Here is a 24,971-nt window from a genome sequence, read left to right as displayed (position 1 = left end):
TGTGTTGTGATTTTTTTTTTTAACTTTTGTTTTGCGATATGGTCTCATTATGAAGTTCTGATTGAACTGGAATATGACATGCAGACCAGACTAGCTTCTACATCCCTGCTGCTGGGATTAAAGTCAGGCACTGTAATTACTGTTGCTGTTGCTGCTGCCGCTGCTGCTGTTGTTAAGATGGGGTCTCAGTATATTCCATCCCTGGGTTGGAGGTCACTACTTAGCTAAGAGTGAACCTTAACTTCTGATGCTCCTGAATCCACTCTCGATGCTTGGATTATAGTCACGTACCATGATACCCAGATTATGTGCTGATGAGAACTGAATGCAAAGCTTCCTGGATACAAGGCAAGTATTCTACCAATTTTGTGGTAGTTTATGCACATAAAGAGAGTCTTTTGTTATTGTTTGTAGTACGTGTACAGATGTATTAAAAACATTTGCTACAGTACAGTCTACCTTCTTACTCCAACATATAACAAGGACATATGTTCCAGTATGTTCACAGCAACTTACTGAAGGGAGCCTTATATGGCTGTCTCCTGAAAGGCCCTGCCAGAGCCTGACAAATACAGAGGTGGATGCTCACAGCCAACCATTGGACTGAGCACGGGGTCCTGGATGGAGGAGTTGGGGAAGGGACTGAAGGGGCTGAGGGGGTTTGCGGCCTCATTGGGGGAGCAACAGTGTCAACAGCCAGCCAGAGCTCCTCTGGAGCTCCTGGGGACTGGATCACCAACCAAAGAGTACACTTGAAGGGACCCATGGCTCCGGCCGCATACTGGCAGAGGATGGTCTTGTTGGACATCAGTGAGGAGTGACCCTTGGGCCTGAGGGTGTTCGAAGCCCCAATGTCAGGGAATGCCAGGGTAGGAGGAAGGGAGTGGGTGGGTGGGTGAACACCCTCATAGAGGAAGGGGAATGGGAGGATGGGATAGGAGGTTTCTGAAGCGGAGACCTGGAAAGGGGAAAACATTTGAAATATAAATAAAGAAAATATTCAATAAAAAGAAAACAAATACAAAAACCAAGCAAACAAACAAAAAGAAATCAAACTGAGCTAGCCATGAGAAGCAAGTGACAAATCAGCACCTCTCCATGGCTCTGCATTAGTTCCTGACGTCAGGTTCCTGCCCTGTTTGAGTTTCCTGACTTCCTTTGGTGATGATAAAAGGTGATATAGAAGTGTGAGCAAATAAACCCTTCCCTCGGCTGGCTCTTGTCCGACATGCGTCATCACAGCAACAGTAGCCCTGACTGAGACAGTTCCTAGATGAGTTTTCTGCTCCTTCTGGCCCTCTTCCCAACAAAACCAGTAAAACACAAATAAACCAGAATGGGTCCAGGTATATGTTTAGGCTTCCAGGCTGGAATCCTGGGAATTCTCATTAGAGAATTTCCATTTTCTTTGTGAAGTGAAGCATCAAGTGAGTTGACAGAACTGAGAAGTGTGAGTTGGAGGTTTGTAGCCAGAGGAAGGGAGGGAAGGCCTAAAACAGCTCTGAGGAGACTGGAAGGATCAGGGGGAAAAAGCCCAGAGGTGCCCCACTTGAGGCTGCTAACAACGAAGTAGAAGTACTTGGTGCTGCTAATGGGATTTTCTCCCCAGTAATGCTCAGCTAGACAAACAGAGGTGCCTTGGGCTATTTTGATAAAAAGAAAGTTGAAATTAAAGGCCATCAACAAGAGAGATGTTAAAGATGGATAAGGCAGTTAAGAGGATAGAAAAACATACTTTTGGACTGATTCAACCATGTGAATTGGAAATTTTGTTATAAACACATAGCTGAGAACTGTGGCTGAGTATTCTGATGATGTGCACACGCAGAGACGCAGATGCCGATGTGAAAGGAGATATGCAAAGGTGTACAAACCTGCAGACCTGACCTGGGAATATAGCTCAGAAAACAGCACGTTTAGCATTTGCCTAGCACATGCAAAGCTCTGGGTTCCATCCACAGTACTGAAAAAGAACTGAAACAGCGTGGGGAGGGAAATAAAAGCACAAACACTTAGACAGTCACATCTGAACGTGACGTCATCTTTAACTTTCATTCACTTGACGGAATTGTCACCTGACGTAAGTCTTGGAGGCTTATTGCCACAATCTGCTAACCTGGGCTAGTCCTGGAAGCTTCTGGCCTCCATACACTCTAATCTAGCCTAGAATGTTTCAGCCTCTGAGATTTACTGCTAAATAAACTCACCCTTTCTACATCTTTCTGATCTCTGGCTGGCTGGTTCAACTCAGCTGTTCTGGCTCAAAACTCTCCAAGTTAACTGATTCAATCTGGCTTCTCTCTTGGCCTCTGACTTTTGCTCTGCTTGGCCCCAAACTAACTCTAGTAATCTGTTCTAATCTTCTGGCTGCTTCTCATTCTCTGGCTTGTTCTGTTTTCACCTATGTCTAGCTTGTTCTCTCTGCAGCCCGTCTCTGTACAACTGTCCCAGTAAAACTGCCCCTTAAGGAGCTTCCTTTACGTCTGCACTGCCCCCTCAGTAGCTTCCCTTCCCTCTCTGTTCTCCTGAGAGTTGGGCACATCTGATTTTGTCAAATCTTTCTCTGATTTATCACTTTGTCTGCCACCCAAGTAGATGTAGCTTTCAAACATGGGTGGTTCCTTCTATAAACTAACTTGATTGTTTCAGATTAAAGGTGTCTACTAAGGGTGTGTCTATATTCTAGCCAGACTGATTGAAGGTCAAGTCATACCACAACTAGAAACAGGTTTTTTTTCCCAGTAAATAACACAATCTCAGGGTTCATAGTATGATCAGACATTCTGCAACATGTGACTTTCAAATATGGGAAGTACAGGCACCTGCCATGGAGAAGAGTTTACACACATGTATACACACACACACACATACATACGATTTTTCCTTCAGTATAAATGCCTCATAGGGAAATACAGCCAGAAGTTCAGTGTAGAGACACATACTTTATATCATGAATTTCTCTTAAATCAAAAATTTCTTTCAAGTAAAAAGTATCCTTTTAGATCTATGCTGAAGAGGAGGCAGAACGATTGATAGGAGCCAGAGGTGATGGATGACTAAGGAAAGAGTATCTTACAGATGCAGAGACTGTGGCAGCCTGGCAAAGGCCTCAAACTGGTACAGCAATAAGAGGAGAACGTGATATGGGTTCATATCCCTGACCAAGACACGGTCTGCAATTCATTCCCACTGGAAAAGAAGCAACGGCTTTATTCCTATGGAGTGGAATCTCCCTAAGTATTAACAATGCTTCATACCTAGATGGCCAACAAAAATGAACCCAGTGGTATTTTTGTAGACTTTTTATCTCATTTTACCTGTTTGGGATTTTAAAAAATGATTGTTGTTTTTCTTGTTTATTTCACGCTCCAATTTATGGTATGTCTATTTCTTGTTTTATTTTTTGATGATTTTTTTTTAAAGAAAGAAAGAAAATTTAAAAAGTAAGGTGAGTAGGGAGTTGGTGGATTTGGGAGGAATTGGGGAGGAGAAAAACAATATAATGAACAAGATAATATATGACTTTTTTTTTCCAATAAGTGTAAACAAGTCTCTCTTTAGAGTTACAACTTTGTTCTTTGGGGTAGGGAGATCTGCTTTGGGTACTCTTAGGAACTAAACGTAAGAGTTGGATATGTTGGTATATGTCCGTAAGCTGAATACTTGTGAGGTGAGGCAGCTGGACTTCAAAGCCTGGTTTATGGAGTTAGACCTCACTACCATAGCGTTGGAAAAAAGAAAATAGTGTAGTGCCTCAAAATGTATCCACACTTTTTGGCTGTTCAATTCTGTGGATAAGGCAAACGGCTATATTCCCCACAGCTTTCTCCCCTGTGTTCTGTGGGAAGATGTCCACCTTACGTTCTCTCACCACTGAAAAGTGGATTGCATGTGCTAGAAGCAGCCATTCTTTGCCTCCTACAAGATAAGCAAAAGATTAAGTTTCTCATAATCCTAGCACCTGGTACTGTGGCTTTTATATAAAAGTTTTGTAAGTAATGTTTATGGAAGGAGCAAGAGAGGACAATGTATAGAATTAGATGCAAAAAAATTATAAATATTTTTATAGAAAAAGAAGTAGACACAAAGTTTGCATTTTCCACCCCTTTCAAAGTGGGAATTTCTAGGTAACAGCTGAGTGAATCAACAGCCAAGTACCGTTTTCTCTTTTGAAATGAGAAAACAATTACATAGGGGAAACAAGTGCAATCTGAGGCATCAAGGAGACTGCCACTGCTAGATAGCTTTATGTACTTGGAACACAACACACTTTTGACTGCCAAGGTCAATGAGATACACACACACACACACACACACACACACACATTCATTCAAGCTGTTTGCTATCTTCATGTAGAAAATACTGTATCTGTAATTATAATTTTATGCTATAATGATCTTATCTATGACCCTCTCCTTATACCCACACATAACCCTCGCTCCTTAAAGACCTGTTCTATCTTCTCTGTATACCCAGTAACCCTTAGTCATTATAGCAGAAATATTTAACGAGTAAACTAATTATGAAAGATTGACTCTATAGTCCTAGGGTTTAGTATAGGTGAGTCAAACAGACAAGGTTTACTTCAAAATTAGTATATGCCTAGCAACTAATTGTTTCCCAGACAAAATTAAAGATTAAATAACATATCACCTCTTAAGCAATAATACTGTATGTAGTGTGTGTGTGTGTGTGTGTGTGTGTGTGTGTGTGTGTGTTTGGTGGAGAGGCAGCATGAAAGAAATTTCTATTGCTTGATCTGTTGTTAAATGAATGAGGTTTTGATTCACAAAAAACTGAGCTCTACCATTCCAATTTCTCTATGTATCACAAGCTTTAAAAAAAAAAAAGGCTTGAATGGGGCCGCACCCTCCAATTCTCTTAAGCCCAAACAACAGCAGCTATTTTAGATACTCAGCATTTCAGAGATGAAAAATACACTGGAGAAAATCTCTCACAATCTCCCTTTCAAGATAAGGCCATGATGACACACCAGAGGAATACATGTCGATTCATGTTCATTGTTGCACTATTACACAAGTCAGGAGATAAAACCAGCTTAGATGTCCATCAAAAGATGAACAGATAGAGAAAATGTGGTAATACATTTATTTACACAGTGGAATTTCTTGAATGGCAAAGAACTACGAAATCATGACATCTGCAGGAAGATAGCATCAATTATAAATTATAACTGAAAGGTAAATATTACTTTTTTCTTAATATGTAAAATCTAGAGTTGAAAGCATGTGTCTGTATTTATGTATGTGGGGTGTGTGTGGGGTGTGTTCACGTGTCAAAGAGGGTGGGAAGCAGTGTAGTGGAAAAACTGGTAAGAAAGCAAGCAGGAGCTGGCACTAACTTAGTGACCATGGTGACAGGGAACCAGAGAGAACACAGTATAATGACACATCTGTATTAAAAACATTGCCATGACACATAGACACAGTAAGTTAACAGTGAAACAAAACAAGGGACCAGCAGCCTGGAGGACTGAATGGTTTGCATAGGAGTCCAGGTTTAAAGTCTAGGATCTGGAAATCACACAGAAATCTTAATTTCAAGTTTGTTTTTCTGAAGAATCTATTTTATAGTAACTATACAACCACTAAACAGAAGCTAATTTAACTTGCTGCCCAAACCCAATTTTAATTATAGGTTTCATGGCTTCAAATATCATATGTACATAAATCAAAGTTGACTCTGTCCTCTCTCCCCTAAAACAATCATTACAATTATTTCTCGAATACATATTTTTTAAAATATCATCAGTTTACTGTGGTGGTGCAAAACTGTATTTGCCATCCTTAGGGAGGTGTTGCAGGACCGGTGGTCATGGACAGGCTAGACTGAACGGCAGATCCAATTTCAAAAGCTAACCTAAATAAAAGAACATCACTGGTAATGAGACATCCAGTCTGAATGCGCCCATGAGAAGTAAAGAGTACTCAATGAGGAAAGGAGACAGGCACATTTAAAAGCCGCCATGGAGCTGGGCAGTGATGGCGCACGCCTTTAATCCCAGCGCTTGGGAGGCAGAGGCAAGTGGATTTCCGAGTTCCAGGACATCCAGGACTACACAGAGAAATCTTGTTTTGAACCTTCCCCATAGCCCCCCCCCCCCCCAAAAAAAAAAAGAAAGAGAAAAGAAAAAAAAAAGCAGCCATGGAACCAAATGGCAATTAGCCTGGATGGAATGGGGTTCTAAGCCATCTGGGCCAATTTGCAGTCTCTCACATAATACAGCCAAAAAGTGGTAACCTATGTGTCAAGGCAGACGGTTAGCACATGAAGCACTCCTGACTATAGCCAGACAGCCACTAAGGATACTGGGAGGATGGCATCATCAAATGGCATGGAGGTCAGTGAGTTCAATCAGAAGCAGTTTACACTGGAAAGACACACTGTGAACGACAGTTTACATCTGAACTGTTTTAGAAAAGTGAGAATTCATTCCTCGGAATTCTCTACAAGTTTCGCTTGATCAATACTTTTCGTCCAAAGAGCTAACTCATGAGAAGAGTCAGGAGCCTAAGTCACCTTTGACTGCTGTAGACTGCCCTTCTGCCAAGGGTCAGCTCTGCTGCCAGAGTCTACTCTTTGCTCTTTGTCCTTAAGCTCCTTAAGACATTACTAGTTTAATGTTGAAAACATTTTTAAAATAAAATATAATCTAGATAAAAAAAAGATACTCTCATCAGATCTGGACACTGGATTATGATGAGAGTTCAAATCTGTGACCTCTGTCAACTAACCATAGCCCTGCAGAAAGTACACAGGATACGGGTGCGGGTGGTGCATGCCTTTTTTTTTTTTTTTTTTTTTTTTTTTTTTTTTTTTTTTTGGACAGGGGTTTCTTTTTAGACCAAGCTGGCCTCGAACTCAGAAATCCGCCTGCCTCTGCCTCCCAAGTGCTGGGATTAAAGGCGTGCGCCACCAACGCCCGGCTTGGTGCATGCCTTTAATCCCAGCACTCAAGAGGAAGAGGCAGGCAAATCTCTGTGAGTTTGAGGCCAGCCTGGTCTACAGAATGAGATCTAGGATAGCCAGAGCTTTAAAAAACAACCATAACCACCACCACCACCACCACCACAACAGAGAAGCCCTGTCTCAAAGAACCAAGACCAAAACTAACAATGTCCGCCGGAGCACCAGCAAAAGCAGTGTATAGGAACTGATCAACGGCCCACTCATTACTGGATGATTTTCTACTCCACAGATCTGGCAGAACCTATGGCAAAACCACTGTGCTGAGACCATAAGTGACACAGTTTATAGCTAGGTGGCATACAGTAGAAACAAACCTGAAATACTAGTTTTTTAATAGATACTGATTCAAATCTAAGTTTTTCCCCACAAGACGACGTCTAAAAGTATAGCCAAGGCTGGCCTTGATTTTGTAATCCTGTTGTCCTTGGCTTCCTGACAGACAGCTAGAATAACAGTCACAAACCACCATACTCAGCTAAATTCCATCTTAATATTTGAGAGATGAACCTAATATATCATGTTTAGAATATCACATAGCAACAAAGAATGTGAGTATATCGATGTCACAAAAGTATGGATTTCTGGCCTTCTGAGTCATTGAGATTAGCAGTAAAAGTATTAACAAGTATAGGTAGGAAAAAGAAAGGCATTATGTTACCCTACCAACGGAAGTAACCACTTTTAGTTTTGCTTTATTGGCCTGCAGCTTACTCTAACCTCCCTGTAATGAGAGATGCTCTGTTGTAACATGCAATACTCTGGCTGTACTCAGTGAGGCAGACGGCCTGCATCTGAGTCATTTTGAATGTAAATGGTTGAAGGCAGTACTGACAGCTGAGCTCCAGGGCTAGACTGCTCAGGTGCTCTGTGGGCTGCAAATATCCTGGTGTGTGTTCAAGATAAGCCATCTTTGATTTCTTTTTCTGAATATATTTTTAATGATTTATTTATTTTTATTTTAGGAGTCCTGATGTTTTGCTTGCATCTTTCTCTGTGTGAGTGTGCCAGATCCCCCAGAGTTGGAGTTACAAACATTTGTGAGCTGCCTTGTGTGTGTGTGTGTGCTGGGGACTGAACTAGGGTCCAGTTAGAACAGCTAGTTTTGAGGTTTACTGAGTTCTTGCTTGGTCTACCACATTCCCCATTCCCCTAGCTACAGATGAGCTATCTATCTTAGCCTAGCTTCTTTGTTTCTATCAAAATACGTGTATCAGGTTTCAGGTCAACAAGATCTCCCTAATTCTCGAGTTCACTTAGAGCTTTAATAACAGCATAAATTGAGAGCTTCTTCAAGGGTTTTTTTGTAATGTGGATTCCACTCACAATCTAGTGACATCTGTGAACCGCTTTGAGAGAACTATTTCTAACAGCTCGTGTAAAACACACCAAATTACAAAACAAATAAAGCTATCAAAATATTTTAATTGTGAATGTCTTCTTTGTAAATGCATTAAAGTTAGGACCTAGTGATTTCTAAATTCTAAGAACTACTATAATGTTCAAGTAATGCTGAGCATAAACTCTTAAGTATTTAACAGATTTAATTCCGAATATCAAGAGTCATAAGAACTGTTAATCTTTTTGATTTATATATATATATACACACATATATATACATATATATATATATACACATACACACACACACACACACACACACACACACACACACATATATATATGAAATCCTAAATTCCAGTTATAAATGGAAATAGTTTCTTTCTTAGATTCCCTAAAAATATGTTAACTGTAAGTTAGAAAGCTCAGCGACTGTTGCAGATAGCCCTGGGGCTAATTATATTTGATGTTAAGTCTGTTCTCCTGTGAGGGGCTTTGAACAAGGAATGAGTCAGCACTCAGGTGATTTCCTTTAAACCTGCTTCCCACCTTCATTTATAAAATAAAGGCTAGGGCTGGTGATTGGGCAGAGAAAGAGGGAAAGGTGGAGCTGAAGGCTTTGGGAGAAAAGGAGGGAGAGAGGGAGAGAGGGAGGAGGGAGGGAAGGAGGGAGGGAGAGAGGAACAGAGAGAGAGAGAGAGAGAGAGAGAGAGAGAGAGAGAGAGAGAGAGAGAGAGAGAAAGAAAGAATATAATTGAGAAGGAGGAAGAAGGAAAGTGGAGCAGAAGCACCCAGCCTGGAGAAACCGCAAGTTACAAGGGGTCTCTTAAATGGAGAAGATGGTAGTGTAGTTGTAGATCTGCCCAATCTATGCGCACAGCATATATTTATATTAATTGAGTTGTGTTTTCATTGCTGGGGCATATTTGGGTTGGAGATTTATCACAACAAGCGACTGTTAAAGTAATTGTGTGTGTGTGTGTTTTTTTTTCTATCATTTTTAACTTACATGGAGTTAGTTTTGTGTTATCATATACAAAATGTAAGGACAGATGTCGTTGCACTGATGTTTATTTGTTTTCAACCCAACAGCACACTTAGCTGTCTGTGGAAGTGGTAAGGTTACATGGAGCTCTTGCTTGGTCTCCCACATTCCACACCCCCTAGCCACATCTTCTCTTTCATACTTTCCTGGGAGATCCTGGAGCACTTATTTTTCGCATCAACTAAAGCGAGCTGCCCACACTTAATTCTGTGTTATGTCTGAATCTCCCAATGACATCTCCCAAATGATCTGAATCTCCCAAATGATAAACAAAAAAGGAAAAACCTGCCATATAATTTAACTGCTCTTGCTTAATACTATTAATCATGGGACAATACTATTAGAAACTTGAATGCTTTCTAAAATATAAAATATGGTTATTTCCATGCTAAAAATGTGATTCTGTAGTGTTTTTTGCTTCCTGTGTCTGTGTGATAAGCACGCATGAGTGTCCACACGTGCACGTGCATGGCTGGATGCGTGAGAGTGAGCGCATGCACGTAGGTAAGGAGGCAGCAGGCTGACGCTGGGAATTAAACCCAGCGCTAGCGGACTCAGACAGCTTCTGGGGAAAGCTGTATTAAGCTGCAGAGGCTGCCACACCCACCTGGCATTTACATAGGTTCTGGGGATCAGGACTCTGTTCGCTTCCGTGTACAGCAAATGCTGTAAAGGTTGAGCAATCTTCCCCGCACAGATTTTATAGCTTTCTTCATTGAGTCCATTACCTTTCTTGCTAGAGATGCACATGAGAATACTGCATTCAAAAAGAAAGTGGGGACTCATCAAGTACAAAAATCTCAGCACTACAGACATATTCACGCAGCCATTCTTCTCCCACCTGATGATACATTACTCTCTATGCTTGGAATATACTTTAACTAATCATATAAAGTATCATGACTTCGTTATAATGGTAGAATTCAGGCTGGAGAGATGACTCAGCCTTTCAGAGCATTTATTGCTCTTGCAGAGGGAACTGCTTTGCTTCCCAGCCCTGGTAGAGTTAGCTCATGCTAACTGCAGCTATATAATGGCCAGATGACCTGCTGCTCTTCTGACCACCACAGGCATCGATCTGCACACACACGGTACACACACATCACATACACATAAAATACATGCATGATGGTAGAACTCATTTGCAAACATTTTATTGTGAATTTTTTGTTTCAATGGGTTAAATAAAATGAGCTTATAAGTTTTATCTTGTTTTGCTTTTATGCTACCTCAGAATTTTCTCCCCGTTCAGTACTCTGGAGTAGTGTAGTTAACTATGAATCACGAGCTGCCCTGTGGCCTCACCTGAGTTAATCCATGTCTGAACCGGGTAGTAGCCAGGTTAGTGAGCACTCTCACTCCCCTTTATAACATTCCCACACTAAGCTACACTTCACTTTCAGTTCCACGTTTGTTAATGCAAACACATACACACATGTACACAGCCACTACATTTCCAATACTTTATTTCTATTCATTTTTTGTTTTTGTGTTGTTTTTAGCTTTTTTCCCCAACTGTTTCCCTAGGCAGCCCAAGCTGGCCTCGAACACTAGGTGCCCCTGGTGTGAGTTTCTGAAGTGCTGGCTCACAGGCATGGTGCAGCCATGGATGAGGAGTGCATATCTTTATTTTTATCTTTTTTGTGTAGTAATAAAAAAAAATTAAGGTCAAAGTTTTTTTTTTTCTGGTACAATTTTAAATATGCTTTGAGAACTCTGACATAAAATATTCTTGTTTTCAATGCTTTCCTTTTTAAATTCTTTGAACCAACAGAAATATTTAACTGTGGAGAAAGTTTAATTCCCTCTTCGTCTGCTTTACTATGACAAAAATAGGAACTATAAAATGTGTACCTAAAATGCATGTGTCTCTTCCTATGTGATCAAGTGTAAACACAGTGGTCAGCAAACTTTCCAGACATGTTTAAACTAACCCCGTCTCTGGCTTGGGACCGGTAGGCTTTCTTTATAGCAGCTATATCAAAGCATCGGTAAAATTAGTCCTTCTAGGCCTCAGTTATTTTATCTATCTCATCTACCCCAGTTCTTATAAAGAAGCATATTAAACTTTCAAGCTTACTGTGTTATATTAAGCTCTCAATTTACTTTATAAACATTATGCCATTCACTATGGAAAGGTTCCTGTCTATAACATCAGGTTTTGCCATAATACATTTTGCTATTCTGCTATATGGTTTTAATTTTTTTTAATTTTTACTTTTTTAGTGGATATTTTCTTTAGTTGCATTTCAAATGTTATCTCCTTTCCCTATTTTCCCTCCGGAAGCCCCCTATCCCATTCCTCCTCCCCCCTGCTTCTAATGAGGGTGTTCCCCCACCCATCCACCCACCCACTCTCACCTCCCAGCCCTGGCATTCCCCCATGCTGGGGCATCTAGCCTTCACAGAACTAAGGGCCTCTCCTCCCATTGATGGCCACAGGGTCATTCTCTGCTACATATGAGGCTGGAGCCATGGGTCCTTCCATGTGTACTCCTTGGTTGGTGTTTTAGACCCTGGGAGCTCTGGTTGGTTGATATTGTTGTTCTTCCTATGGGGTTGCAAATCCTTTCAGCTCCTTCAATCCCTTCCCCTAACTCCTCCATTGGGGTCCCTGTGCTCAGTCCTAAGGTTTTAATTTTAAATTTCATCTATCTCGTATTAGTATTACCTTCCTGCCAACATTTTCCATAATTCTTTTTCCAATGTCTTGTGGAGAGCCGCGAGCAATTGCCATTATAAGATGGCACTGGACTCCGCTGTGCCTAACTAGTAAACAAGCCTTGTACGCAGGTGCGAGAGTGAACTCACGCCTAGTCACTGCTCATTCTAGCGGCGTAGTAGTGGGGTGATGGGCGAGCAACAAATCAGGAGCTGACACGCCATATCAGGTGCTGAAACGCCATGGCTGAGGGCTATATAAGCGACCCCATTATCTGGGGTCTGGGTCTTCCCTCTTGAAGAAGCAATAAAGCTTTTGCCGCAGAAAATTCCGGTTGTCCCGAGTGTGTTCTTGCCAGCGGGGACAAAAGCTCGGGATAATGTCTTTTTTCAATTTTTGCACTAAGCAACTTATATAGACTACTTTTGGTTGGTTTGCTTAGGTTTTGGGGTTTTTCAGACAGACTTTCATTTTACAGCCCTAGGATGACCTCAAAATCACCATGCTCCTGTCTCAGTCTGGATACTGACCTCACAAACTATCCATTCATAGTACTGAACATACACATCTACTAATTACTGAAAACACTAAGTATTAAATTATACAGTTTAACAACAATAAAAAAGGCCAGTGAGATGGCTCAGTGAGTAAAGCAGCTAGCTGCCAAGCCTTACCACCTGAGATGTCCTTTGACCTATACACATATGCACCCTTGTACATACATGCACACATGATAAACAATGCAATAAGTATTTTTAATGGTCAAATATATGCCTTGGGAGCCTGGGTTGAGAACCACTGTATTCTGTGTGAAAGAGCGCAGGGTTTGTAATTGAGTGGCTATGCAGAAGCTGGATAGGAGTTACCCTCTGTGAAGTCTCCCAGGTTCACTCCTGAGACCACATTCCAAGACAGACTAACCAGAATAGCTCACAGCGAAGATTAACTAATTATTCCTTACTTATCAAAAGATGTGGGAAAGTTAAAACCAACAAAAAGAAGTGTTCATAGTATCTTAGGAATTAATCTACAGCATTTGAAAGGTGTCTATGAAGGGTCTTTCCCCTGCTACAAAATGAGGATTACCCTCTTGGCCACTGGCTTCAACATTTCACCTCACCATCAAAAAACTACTCCGAGCCTGTCCTTGAAATTAAAACTGAAAAGCACTGGAGGGCTTACTTAAAATTGTAAATACAGTGGGCTGGAGACATGGCTCAGCAGTTAACAACACTGGCTGCTCTTCCAGAGGTCCTGAGTACAATTCCCAGCACCCCCATGGTGGCTCATGACCATCTGTAAAGGCATCTGCTGTGCTCCTCGGGCATGCAGACGTCCATGCAGAGCACACAGACATAAGAAAGTCTTTCAAAGACTGTTTCCTCACACAGCACCTATGAGACGATGATCCAACTAACTAGGCTTCTATTCTGATGAAAAACTTAAAGGTCACATAGCATTAGATTCCCCACAGACGTTCACTGTGTGGGCATCTTTAACTGTCAGTCACTGCAATTATAGGTAAAATTTCAACAGGCTTTAGAAAGCCAATAGATTTTAAAGGCATATGTAGGAAATGAGATTTAGTAATGACAACCTGTAAAGTGTGACTGCAATCTTTCTAATGGGTTACATAGTCAAATGTTTAAACTATGTTACTTTATGTCAAAGACAAAGTGAAAAATAAAACATCAAACACTGAAATGTGATCTTAAAATGTCCAGTTTGTTTTTAACATCAGTTAAATGAGCAAACAAAGCCTCGTCTTTTTTCAAGTGATCCATGTTCAGAGTCCATGCACCTGTCACACTAGGATGCTGAGTTTTATTGAAAGTGATGTCCTTAGTCACACATCCAATTATTTGGAATATATAGATGCTACAGGGCAAAATGTAGTTCTGTCTTTATTTCAAGTCTGAGAATTCTAAGTGTAGCAGGATTATGGCTTACTTTGAGCTATATTGTGTCCTCATGAACATGCTTATGATCTTTAATGTATAAGTGCTTACAGATACTTTTATTATAAATTTCCATTGTGTGTGTGTGTGTGTGTGTGCATATGTTATATGTACACATGTATGTGCAGGACTCAGGAGGTCAGAGGGAAGTAATTGGGTGTTTAAAACCAAATACAAAAATGGCATTTTGGGAGGTCATTTTTTTTCTAAAGATCAGGAGTCCTAGTCTATTAAGTGTCTGGAGCTTTTTCACCTTCCACCAGCCAGGAATGAGCTGACTGTCTAAACAGGCAGGTTGAATTACCTGCAGTCGTGTGGCTTTAACATCTCTCAATGTTTCGGTAGGCCTGACTATGAAGTTATTATAATAAATGAAGAATCTTTTATCTGAAGATCATCTACTAAGGAAGAAAAGTTTTTGTTTTTCTTATCTTGCACAGCAGTGGAACTCCTGGGTGTTACTAGGAACAAGCAGCAGTTGCTGTGTTCGTTAGCTGACTGAAAGTTAGAAATGGAAAAGGCAAGTTAGTGCAGTGCAAGTTCAAAACCACGCTTATTCCAACACAACCTGCTGTCTGCTTGCCCCTATTAAAGATAGATGGGTGTATATCGCCACCATGTGGTCAAAACACACGGAGCCGATGTTTGGATCTGTTGAACAGTTTTAAATCAAAAATGAAAGTTTAATTTCGTATTAACAGTCTCAAAATTCAGAGACATAGCTAATAAACATCTGAGCATTTCTTAGTAAATTTTACCAAGTTGTTATTGAGATCTCTCCTTTGAGTCCAAACTACTAAATCAACAGACAATATTCTAAAACTTCATGTTTTCTTTAAATTCTGATTATATTTTTAAAATTTTGATTCCAGTATTTTCTTTCATATGTAATGGTGAAAAAAGTCATTCATTCATTCATCCATAATTCATTCATGCCAAATGGGAAAATTAGTTTGCAATGAATAAGACTCTTCCTAGGGTAAGAGATCGCAAGGCCAAAAAGAGTCTTCACACGCTTCACAACACGTAGAATGTTTTCTGTCTCACGTGTAAACAAACAGTATCACTGTGCCCAAGGTAATGGCCTAACAAGCTCCCATCTGACCAGTCCTACTCCACAGTCAAGGATGAGGCCCAGGAAAAGGATGGAAGGCAGACGGATGCTGGTGAGCACATCAGCACGTGGAAGAGGAGCACTGGCGTGGGCTTCCCGGGCCTGCTGGTTTGTTTCAGTGTTGTTTAAAATGAGGGCTTTACAGTCCACTGTGTGTCTAGCTGTATAGCAAAGGTGGACTGTAAAGCCCTCAGCCTTTCTTCCTACCTGGCATGGTCAGAAGACCACTGCAGCTGCAGAGGAGGGAGGAAGCAATTCCAGAGGCAGCCAGAGAAGAGAAACTGGATGCTCTCTGCTTCTCTCTGCTCAGGCTTTTAGCCCCTGATCAGGACATATATGAGGACGGACTCCCTATAGACCACAAAGGCCAAAACATCAGAATTAAAATTGTACTGCTATCAAACAGACATGGGCACATGGAATCTAATTTCCTAAAAAAAAAAAAAAAAAAAAGTACTTTCCAGAGGGAACTTAACACATAGCTTGCTCACCATGATAGTACCTAATTGTACTCCTTGATGCATTAAAAAACAAAGTTAATTGAAAAAAATAGCATCATGTGACATGCTTAAAAGGAAAGACAATCAACAGAGACACACTGAGATGACATTGAAATTAGTGCCATGATTTTAAGCAATTATTAAACTACCTTAAAGGCATAAGTCATGACATACTTATAATAAATAGCCTAAAAATAAAAGATTTAATGAACAATGAAATGAAAATACATTAAGAAAAAAAAAAAGAGCAAACCAAAACATGCTTAAGGATTTCCCTGGGCTGGTGAGATGGCTCAGCAGGTAAGAGCACTGACTGTTCTTCCAAAGGTCCTGAGTTCAAATCCCAGCAACCACATGGTGGCTCACAACCACCCATAATGAGATCTGATGCCCTCTTCTGGTACATCTGAAGACATCTACAGTGTACTTATTTATAATAATTAAATAGAGAGCTGGGACTGAGCGATCAGAGTTGACTAGAGTAAGCAGAGGTCCTAAAAATTCAATTCGCAGCAACCACATGACGGCTCACAACCATCTGAACAGCTACAGTGTACTCACATACATTAAATAAATAAATAAATCTTAAGGAAAAAAAGGATTTCCCTAAAAGAAAAAAGAATGTATGCACATACAAATCCATGTGCAGATACTGTAGCGGCCTTATTTATAAGTCTCTAAAACGGAAGCATGTCAGATGCCCATTTGAGAGAAAACACAATAAAACAGTCTTTAGCAGAGGATGAGGAAACTGCAAACACTCTAAGAAGAGAGCCTAGAATGTTCTCAGAAGATACAACTGGAGGACAGATATGTATAAGACAAACCTCAGTGTTAATGGTGGAAGCTATGTCCTTCTTATGCTGGTAATTACTGTAAATACCATTTTTTAAGTTACTGTGAATGTGTTAGGAGGTACATACACTGTTCTGGCTTGGCTCTCAGGGAGGCAGTGGGAACCCTTTAAGGATCTCTCTCATGGGAGGATCCTCACACTCTCACAGGGGATTGTGACATCTGGTTCTCTTCCCCCCTCTCTCTATGAACTGAGCTCTTTCACCCTGCTATGCACTCCCAACCTTAGTAGGTAGTCTTAATCCAGGCCAACCAACCATGGAATGAAAACCCCAAAACTGTGGGCCCAAAACAAAGCATTTCTATTTGTAATTTGATTATGTCAAGTATTCACTGTAGCATTGGAAGTCAGCTAATAGTATGTATGCTTTAAAATTTCTATACTAAGAGTGACTCTATAATCTCTACAGCTGGTGGTAAATTCTGCACATGCTAACTCAGATATATAAACTGACAGCTTACATTAAAATCTGAAATTGCTCCTCAGCCGCCTCACTAGTTGGGTTCTGCACACGCAGACAAGCCTAGCCAAAGCAACCTTGAAATCATGATTTATTCTTCTTTAGCAGTGTAATAAATTAAAGTATTTAATATTAAATAACATTAGACTGAACATTCTGTAGAGAATGTTTATATTTTCATTGTGATCCTTTTCTGTCTTATATTTTGGTTCTTATCCTTCAACTGCTGAGGAGAAAAGCAATTCTCTCAGAAACCAAAGTAACAGTTCTTAAAACTCTGTCAAATAATGCCAGAACATTTAACCCACCCAGATGCTCGCTGTAGATGGAGAAAGAAATGTGGTGTATATTGAGAATGTTCAAGAAGAAGGACACTGCATTAAAACATGGATGAATCTTACTATTTACACTAAGTGAAAGACATGTTAACCCTGCATGATTCCATTCATATAAAGTATCTAGAATAGTCAAAACCATAGGAACAAAGAAGAAAAGTGCTTCTTACAGGCAGGGAGAGGGAAGGTAGATTAGTGTCTAAGGAGTTTGGAGCTTCAGTGTTTCAGGACAGAAAAATTCTGGAGGTATTACTGAACTCTTCAAAATAGCATGCTGGGTCAATGTGAAATGTATCCTTACTATAATTTTTAAAAGGTGTTAAATTTTAGTACAAAAATTTGGAATGTCATGATTGCCTTTTGAAAATTTATATGTTGAAATAACTGTATTTTTATACACATAGGTAAGTGGTTACCACTTACGTGAAATACCACATGCACACTGAAAAGCTGGTGGCACTCCCGAGAGGCATACACTTGCCTACTAGTCACCGACTCCAATTCTCACTCCTTATAGACACTCATGCAAGGCTTGGTTCATTAGCCCACAGTTCCTGGGGTCTCCAGATTCCAGCAGGCGATTGAACAGCCCTCTAAAAAGTCAGCTCTACACTCATTACTCCGTTAATGAATGATGAGGTTACACATGAATTTAAGTTTCATGGTTGCCAGTGACAGATCTTAAAATTCTGAGGCCACGGGTAGTCACTGCACTTCTCAAAGTTCACGTTTTTTCAAGGTTTTAAATTAGAGATTAATGTGATCCACATCTTTCCCTTTAAACACCCAACATTAAGTGTGTGGAATCTGATTTACTAAACTGCTGCATGAAGAGACCTTTCAAATAACATAATATGAATGACGTGGGCCATACCTGATTAAGAGCGTGGTAAGTTTATTCTAATTGCAGCTGCTAGCAGTACTCCCTGCCCCACGATTTACCAGAGCGATGTACTTTCCTGTGGGACAGAGCAGCACCTCCCTTTCCTGACATTAGCCTCAGTGAGGCCCTGGTTTCACCGATGCACTTTCATGTCGTTAACGACAAAGTAAAACACTTCTCCTCCTGTTGCATGGTGCATAGGAATACAGACTACTTTCAGCTGAAGAAAACCTTTCAAGAAAAGTAAAAAGTCATCCGTTATGAGATCTGACACCCTCTTCTGGTGTGTCTGAAGACAGCCAGAGCGAGCAGGAGGTCCTGAGTTCAATTCCCAGCAACCACATGATTGGCTCACAACCATCTGTACAGCTACAGTGTATTCATATACATAAAATAAATAAATAAAACGAAACAACTGCTGTAGACTCTACTTGTAAACTTGTTTTCATTCTAGTCTGAAGAACTCTTTGGAGGAAACAGCTATGCCATTTTTTAAAAAAAGCTGTTAGAGAGGAAAATACACCAATACACCATTTCCTATTTAGTCAACTGTAAGTACATGATGGTATTCTAGGATATTTGGCCAACATTATAATCAAACTAATGAGCAGTGTAGCCTTCTGTAAATGAAAAGTAGTAAGCATGAGAGCCTTATATGATTAGGATTCTTCTAAAAACACATGAGGTGCTGTTAATACTTACACATCAGCAATAATGAGGACTGTCCTGACAACTTAGGAGTCTAATAAGAAAAGTCAACTACATTCTCTTCGTCCTACACCCATAAGAGAGCCCTTACATATGAAAGCTAGAGAAATTATAAACACAAGAACACTCAGATATGGTTCATTCTGTGATCTCAAAAGCATTTCGTTCTGAAACATTCCAATAACAAATGCTATACTATGGATTAGAGGTTAAACCATATTTATCATGCTAATTTTAAAGCTGAAGACAGCCTCTTCCTTCTGACTCACTAAGCACTGAGCAGTCAGCACCCCTGGTCTCATTTTCTGTCCCTTTCATGTCCTCTGCACAGACGTTAAGAAGCTCCTATGGAAAAGCTGTAGTGTCTTTGCCAGAGTAATGAAACCTTACAAACCTCCGTCAGCTGCTTCAGTTGGCCTTTACTTGTACTCAGTTCTTCAGAGAGCTCACTCTTCTTCGCCTGTAGCTCATAGACTTCCTTTCTTAATGGGTTCACGAGCTCATAGAACCGGATCTTAAAAACAAAGTGAAATAAGCAATCCTGCATGGAAACGAGAATTCAGCATTGCTGCTTGCATGCAGCAGGCCGGCCTGGACGCCTTTTTGCAATGTCTTATATAATCTTCACCATAGATATACATATACAGGAAACAGAATACGCTGCTAAACACTCAGCACTACCCACTAGCAGCCTTGGAATGCATTCCCCACAGATCTATCAGTAATGAATCTAACTGGGTAAAATCATAACATAAAAAAGCAAGAGCTGTCAGTGTGGGCTTTGGGCATTTCTGGCTCTTGCCCCGTTCGCTGTTCTCGTTTCTTTAAGGGAATTCTCAAATAAAAAGTATTTGCATTGTAATATTAAGCATTATCTTGTTCATTTTAATTCTCACTCTCTCATTCTCTATACAACATATGACGACACTGGGACTTTTAAAGCAAATAGATGTTGTATCTAATTTTGTATTTTTATTTGTATTTAGTGGAGGTCTTGCTTCATTGCTGAAGCTGCCTCCTTGAATGTTTGGGTTCAAGAGATCCAACTGCCTCAGTCTGTTCAGTAGCTGGGACAAGCACGGTTAGAATACCCAGCCTTTCTTGTGCTTAATCTGTTTTCTTAACATTTAATTTCAAATACTATAAGTGTTAATGGATATGCTCATACAAACAAAAGCTCTTTAGGCTAGAAGGGGTTGCTGACTTGAGACTCAAACCAGAGATTAAGCTAAGTACAAGTTTGTTTAAGAAAACTAGGTTCTGAGCAAATGTATACCAAGATTCCCCCCATTGTTACCCCTTGATAACCATAAACATCCCACTCTCACCCACTAGCCCTAATTAATTCCAGACAATCCTAATCTGCCTCATCCTCAGAGGTTCCTTTTTTTTTTTATTTTTTTTTAAGATCTTCGAAGCAGGATTTCTCTATGTAGCCCTGGCTGTCCTGGAACTCACTTTGTAGACCAGGCTGGCCTCGAACTCAGAAATCTGCCTGCCTCTGCTGGGATTAAAGGCGTGCGCCACCACGCCCGGCGGATCTTTTTTTTTTTTTTTTTTTCCTCAGACTTTCCCTTTACAGACTGTTATAAACCACTATAAAATAACTCATTTTGCAAACTATGAAGTCAATAGAATTTTGGATTTAAATATACTTTCCATTTTTATGAGGGTCAAAAACTATTATCAATTGGGTGTTTCAAAAGCAATACTCTCTAGGTAAGGTAAGTCTAAACTTGTTCCTGGATGATCCAGAGAAGGAGAGTCAGGGTAAGACACACAAGGCTACCCCTGAGAGAGAAGCGGTTTGGAAATCCACAAAGGAAATAAAAGAATACTTCAACAATGCAGAGAAAAAGACAGAGCACGGACTGCTAAGAAGTGAGCTGAAAAAAAAAAAGAAAGTAAAAGCCAGGCAATGGTGGTGCACGCCTTGAATCCCAAGACTTGGGAGGCAGAGGCAGGCGAATTTCTGGGTTCAAGGCCAGCCTGGTCTACAAAGTGACTTCCAGGACAGCCAGGGCTATACAGAGAAACCCTGTCTCGAAAAGACCAAAAATAAAAATATCCAAACCCTATAGAACGAAGCCAGATGTGGTGGCATGTGGTTATTATCCCAGTGCTGGGAAGGTAGGGCAGGCAAATCCCTGGGCTTCACTATCCTAGTTAAATGGCAAACTCCAGGTCATTGAGACTCTGTCTCAAAAATGAATGAATGAATAAGTAAATAGCAAGGTTATGCCTGAGTAGCTGTCCTGTGGCCTCTACTGCATTCACACCCATGTGCACATACACCCGCACACATATATAACATATATAAGCTAAATATAGCTTTACCCTAACAGTTCTCTAGTAGGAGAGGGTGAGTGACCAAAAGTGACTTCCAAATGGTATCCCAAATAAATGCCAGCAGTCCTACCCTCAGGATCAGCCCAAATCCCTCAAGAACCTCAAATCATATTAAGGGTTTTAGTGGGCCACTCATCCCTCCAGCAGTGGCTCCGCAGTGGAGGGAGATCTCACTGTTGTCTCTTTATATGACTTAGTGGGTGGTAACAGTCATCTTGAGACAGTACACACTGTAACAAACTTAAGACCCTAGGGGCCTTGGTGGCGCACAGGCGCACACCCTAAATCCCAGCACTTGGGAGGCAGACGCAGGCGGATTTCTGAGTTCGAGGCTAGCCTGGTCTACAGAGTGAGTTCCAGGACAGCCAGGGCTACATGGAGGAAACCCTGTCTAGAAAAAAACAAAACAAAACAAAACAAAACAAAACAAAACAAATCAAGAAAAGAAAAAACCCTGGCCAGGGAGGCTCAGTCTAGTCTGCCGCAATAGCAGGATGGGGAAAAGCCCAAGAGGGCAGGCAGTAGTGGAGAGCAAGGTGAGTGGAAGCCGGTCAGAGGGGAGGATAGGCAGCTGGGGGCTCGGCTCAGGCAGAGAAGTGGACAGAGAAACATAGTCTTGCCCTCAGTGGCCACAACCTATTTCAACTAAGAAGAATCCTAGAGTTAACAGCCCTGGGCCTGATGTCACTGCATATATCACTCAACTGCCGAAGCCACTGATTCCCCATTCACCATTACAGAGCCCAGGAATGCTGAAGGTCCAGTAGTGAAGCTGATACCCATAGCTGTATCCCTCCAACAGGATCAAACTCTGCACATCAGGCAAGTACAAAGGCAGGTTCTCTATCTGCACAGACCTGCTGTAGCCAAATTCCTAACACCCTTGGGAGACATCTCCAACCAGAACCTGAACCACACCAGAGGGCAGGATGGGCTGTGTCTAGGGAGACTGAGAGAAACTGCCTCCTAGGAAGTGCAAAGCATGGCCAGGAGAGGCCTATGGCATACAAGGAAACTCTACCCAGGAAAGGAAGGAAGGGGAATCCTGTCATGTGTGCACTATAGTGTCCCACACAGCATTAGCCACAAGAACGCCTAGAGTCCACACCAGCAAGTGACTGTGTCTCCACAGATGGAACTGGCACTCTCCGACTGCTGAGGGCCCTCCAGGCAGCTGCTCTGACATGTCACCCTTTTTGCTTGGTTTTTGTTGTTGTGGGTTTTGTTTGTTTCTGGTTTCTTTGAGACAGGAGTTCTCTATGTAGCCCTGGCTGTCCTAAAACTCAATCTTTAGACCAGGCTGGCCTTAAACTCAGAAATCCGCCTGCCTCTGCCTCCCAAGTGCTGGGAGTAAAGGATACCACTGCAGGGCGTCCTTTTTTTGTTTAATCTTGTGTATATTGTGATTCCCCCTCCCCTTTTTGGTGCACCTTTTAGGTTGGTTGTTGGTTTGTTTTTGTCTTTTCCAGCATTAGAAATTATTTTTGAATTCTACAAACAAATATCTAATTTTTAAACATATTTTTCATTAGGCTATATATATATATATATGTGTGTGTGTGTGTGTGTGTGTGTGTGTGTGTATTCCCTTTTTCTCCCTAAGGGTTCCCCCATGTTGTCTCCATATCTTTTATTGTCATGCTCCACTGACTACACATTGCTAAAATACTTGTATCTTCCTATTTCTAGCCCCTTATGCTTATCTAATTTTTTTAACTTCTTCATAATTGAGATATTTTTTTCTTTAAAGATTTATCTATTGTTATATGTGAGTACACTGTAGCTGTTTTCAGATACACCAGAAGAGGTGTCAGATGGTTATGAGTCACCACGTGGTTGCTGGGATTTGAACTCAGGGCCTTCAGAAGAGCAGTCAGTGCTCTTAACTGCTGAGCCATCTCTCCAGCCTGAAATGTTTTTTCTATTCTAACCTCTTTCTTGTTTTTGCCCATAAGAGTCCTCCACTTTCTCCTTTCTTTGATTTAAGTGTGCTTATCCTACATGTGCATCTCCTTTCCCACCTCCTGCCTTTATCGAACCAGACTCTTCTCTCCTAGGTGGAACCTAATTTACAATTAAATGTGTGTAACTCCAAACCTAGGCAGGGGGTGTGAGAGGGAAGAATTCTTAGGTGGAGTGGGAACTAGAGAGGATGACTGATTAGGAAGCAGAAGAGGGACCACTTAGGGGAGGGAGGCACCAGATGGAAGGAGGTCAGGAGGTCAGGAGGTCAGAAGGCAGGGGTGGGCTCAGAGAGAGGAGGATGAGCAACACAAAAGGTAAGGAATTATTTCATATGCCAACTTAAAACACAAACAGAAAAAACAAATACATAAGGATGCCTCTATAAAAATGCCAAGCCAATTTAGTCTGATTAGATGTAGCTGTTTTGGGTTTCTTTTAACTGTTTTTGTTTTTCTGACACAGGGATGGCTTCCAACCCACTCTGTAGATCCTATCTCCATGTCCTGAGGACAGAGATTACAGTATGTGCTACTACCCTGAGCTTTGGAGTTTTGTCCAGATGGTGCACGACACTTACAGATACATATTCAGGAATAGAGAGTTGATCTTCAGGAAAAGACTTTAGCTTCACATACTGCTCTTCTGTCAGCTCAAGGTCTCGCAGATTTCGGCGAACATCTCCAGCCTTTTCTCTCAGCTGATGGTTGGTTTCTTCCAGTTGCTTCTGTCGCAACAAAATGGTTTCCATTTCTTGTTTCATTAATTCTTGATATTTTCTGCATTAAGAGAATTTATGGCAAGCTTAAAAATCACCGAGACTTCTTTCAGAGTTCCATATAGTATTCTTGGCTACCACAGTGCTGACTTATGTATCTAGTTAAATATGAAGTAGCAAATCCATACAGATTAGTAAATATAAAAACCCAAGTTATTAGAGAATCAACATTCTTAAGTAATAACTTTAAAAATTCAAATCACAAAATTATACATCTAATCTGCTAACACAATGGTTCTCAACCTGTGGGGTCAGGACACTTTTGGGGCATTGAATGACCCTTTCACAGGGATGGCCTAAGACCATTGGAAAATACAGATTTTACATTACAAAAACAGCAACAAAATTACAGTTATGAAGTAGCAACGAGAATAATGTTTTGATTGGGAGTCACCACAACATGAGGAACTACATCAAATGTCAGAGCATTGGGAGCACTGACAACTACTGTGCTAAAGCTTTAAAGCTTTCTGTCTCAGCTTTGGAGCCTAGTTACTAATTTCCATTTCTCTTTCATCCTGATACTGCATCTCTCTAATACAGTAACACTGAGCCTCATAAGGTTAAGTCTGAGGCATCCTGGTGGTATGGAGACTAGAAGCTGACTCTAGAATGTCCTTCTCAGCTGTTTCTTCCCCTGCTTTCTAAAAACAGGAGCATGCACTGAACCCAAACAGCGCTCTTTTGCCTAGACTTGCTGGCCAGTGAGCTGCTGGGATCTGCTTGCCTTCACCCTCACTGTGTTGGGTTTTTAGGAAAATACCACCACTCTCAGCTTTCACTGAGCATTCAAACTTGGGTCCTCTGGCAAGCATTTTACCTCTGAGCCACTTCCCCAGTCTAGAGAAGAGACCTTAAACAGCACCAACAAAAATCTGAGAAGAAACTGTTTGTGGATGTGTTCTTGCTTAGTCTTTAAACCTATTGTGGGGCTGGTGAGATGGCTCAATGGGTAAGAGCACCCGACTGCTCTTCCAAAGGTCCAGAGTTCAAATCCCAGCAACCACATGGTGGCTCACAACCATCCGTAAC

The 24,971-nt window shown here is 41.0% G+C and overlaps 1 protein-coding gene across 4 annotated transcripts in view; it reads right to left on the bottom strand.

The window, feature by feature from the left end:
* The window catches only part of Pibf1 (progesterone immunomodulatory binding factor 1), a 159,496-nt gene that overhangs the window by 127,649 nt on the left and 6,876 nt on the right, over positions 1-24,971 (bottom strand). For all 4 annotated transcript variants that reach the window (XM_021181398.2, XM_029468942.1, XM_029468943.1 and 1 more), the window contains exons 4-5: positions 23,742-23,940; positions 19,245-19,364 (exon numbers count right to left, since the gene is read on the bottom strand). In XM_021181398.2, the coding sequence (XP_021037057.1) occupies positions 19,245-19,364; positions 23,742-23,940 (319 nt within the window). The remainder of the gene's footprint in view (positions 1-19,244; positions 19,365-23,741; positions 23,941-24,971) is intronic.

The sequence above is a fragment of the Mus caroli genome, chromosome 14 (genome assembly GCF_900094665.2).
Source record: "Mus caroli chromosome 14, CAROLI_EIJ_v1.1, whole genome shotgun sequence".
Lineage (NCBI taxonomy): Eukaryota > Metazoa > Chordata > Mammalia > Rodentia > Muridae > Mus > Mus caroli.
This window is presented reverse-complemented; position numbering and strand designations above follow the sequence as displayed.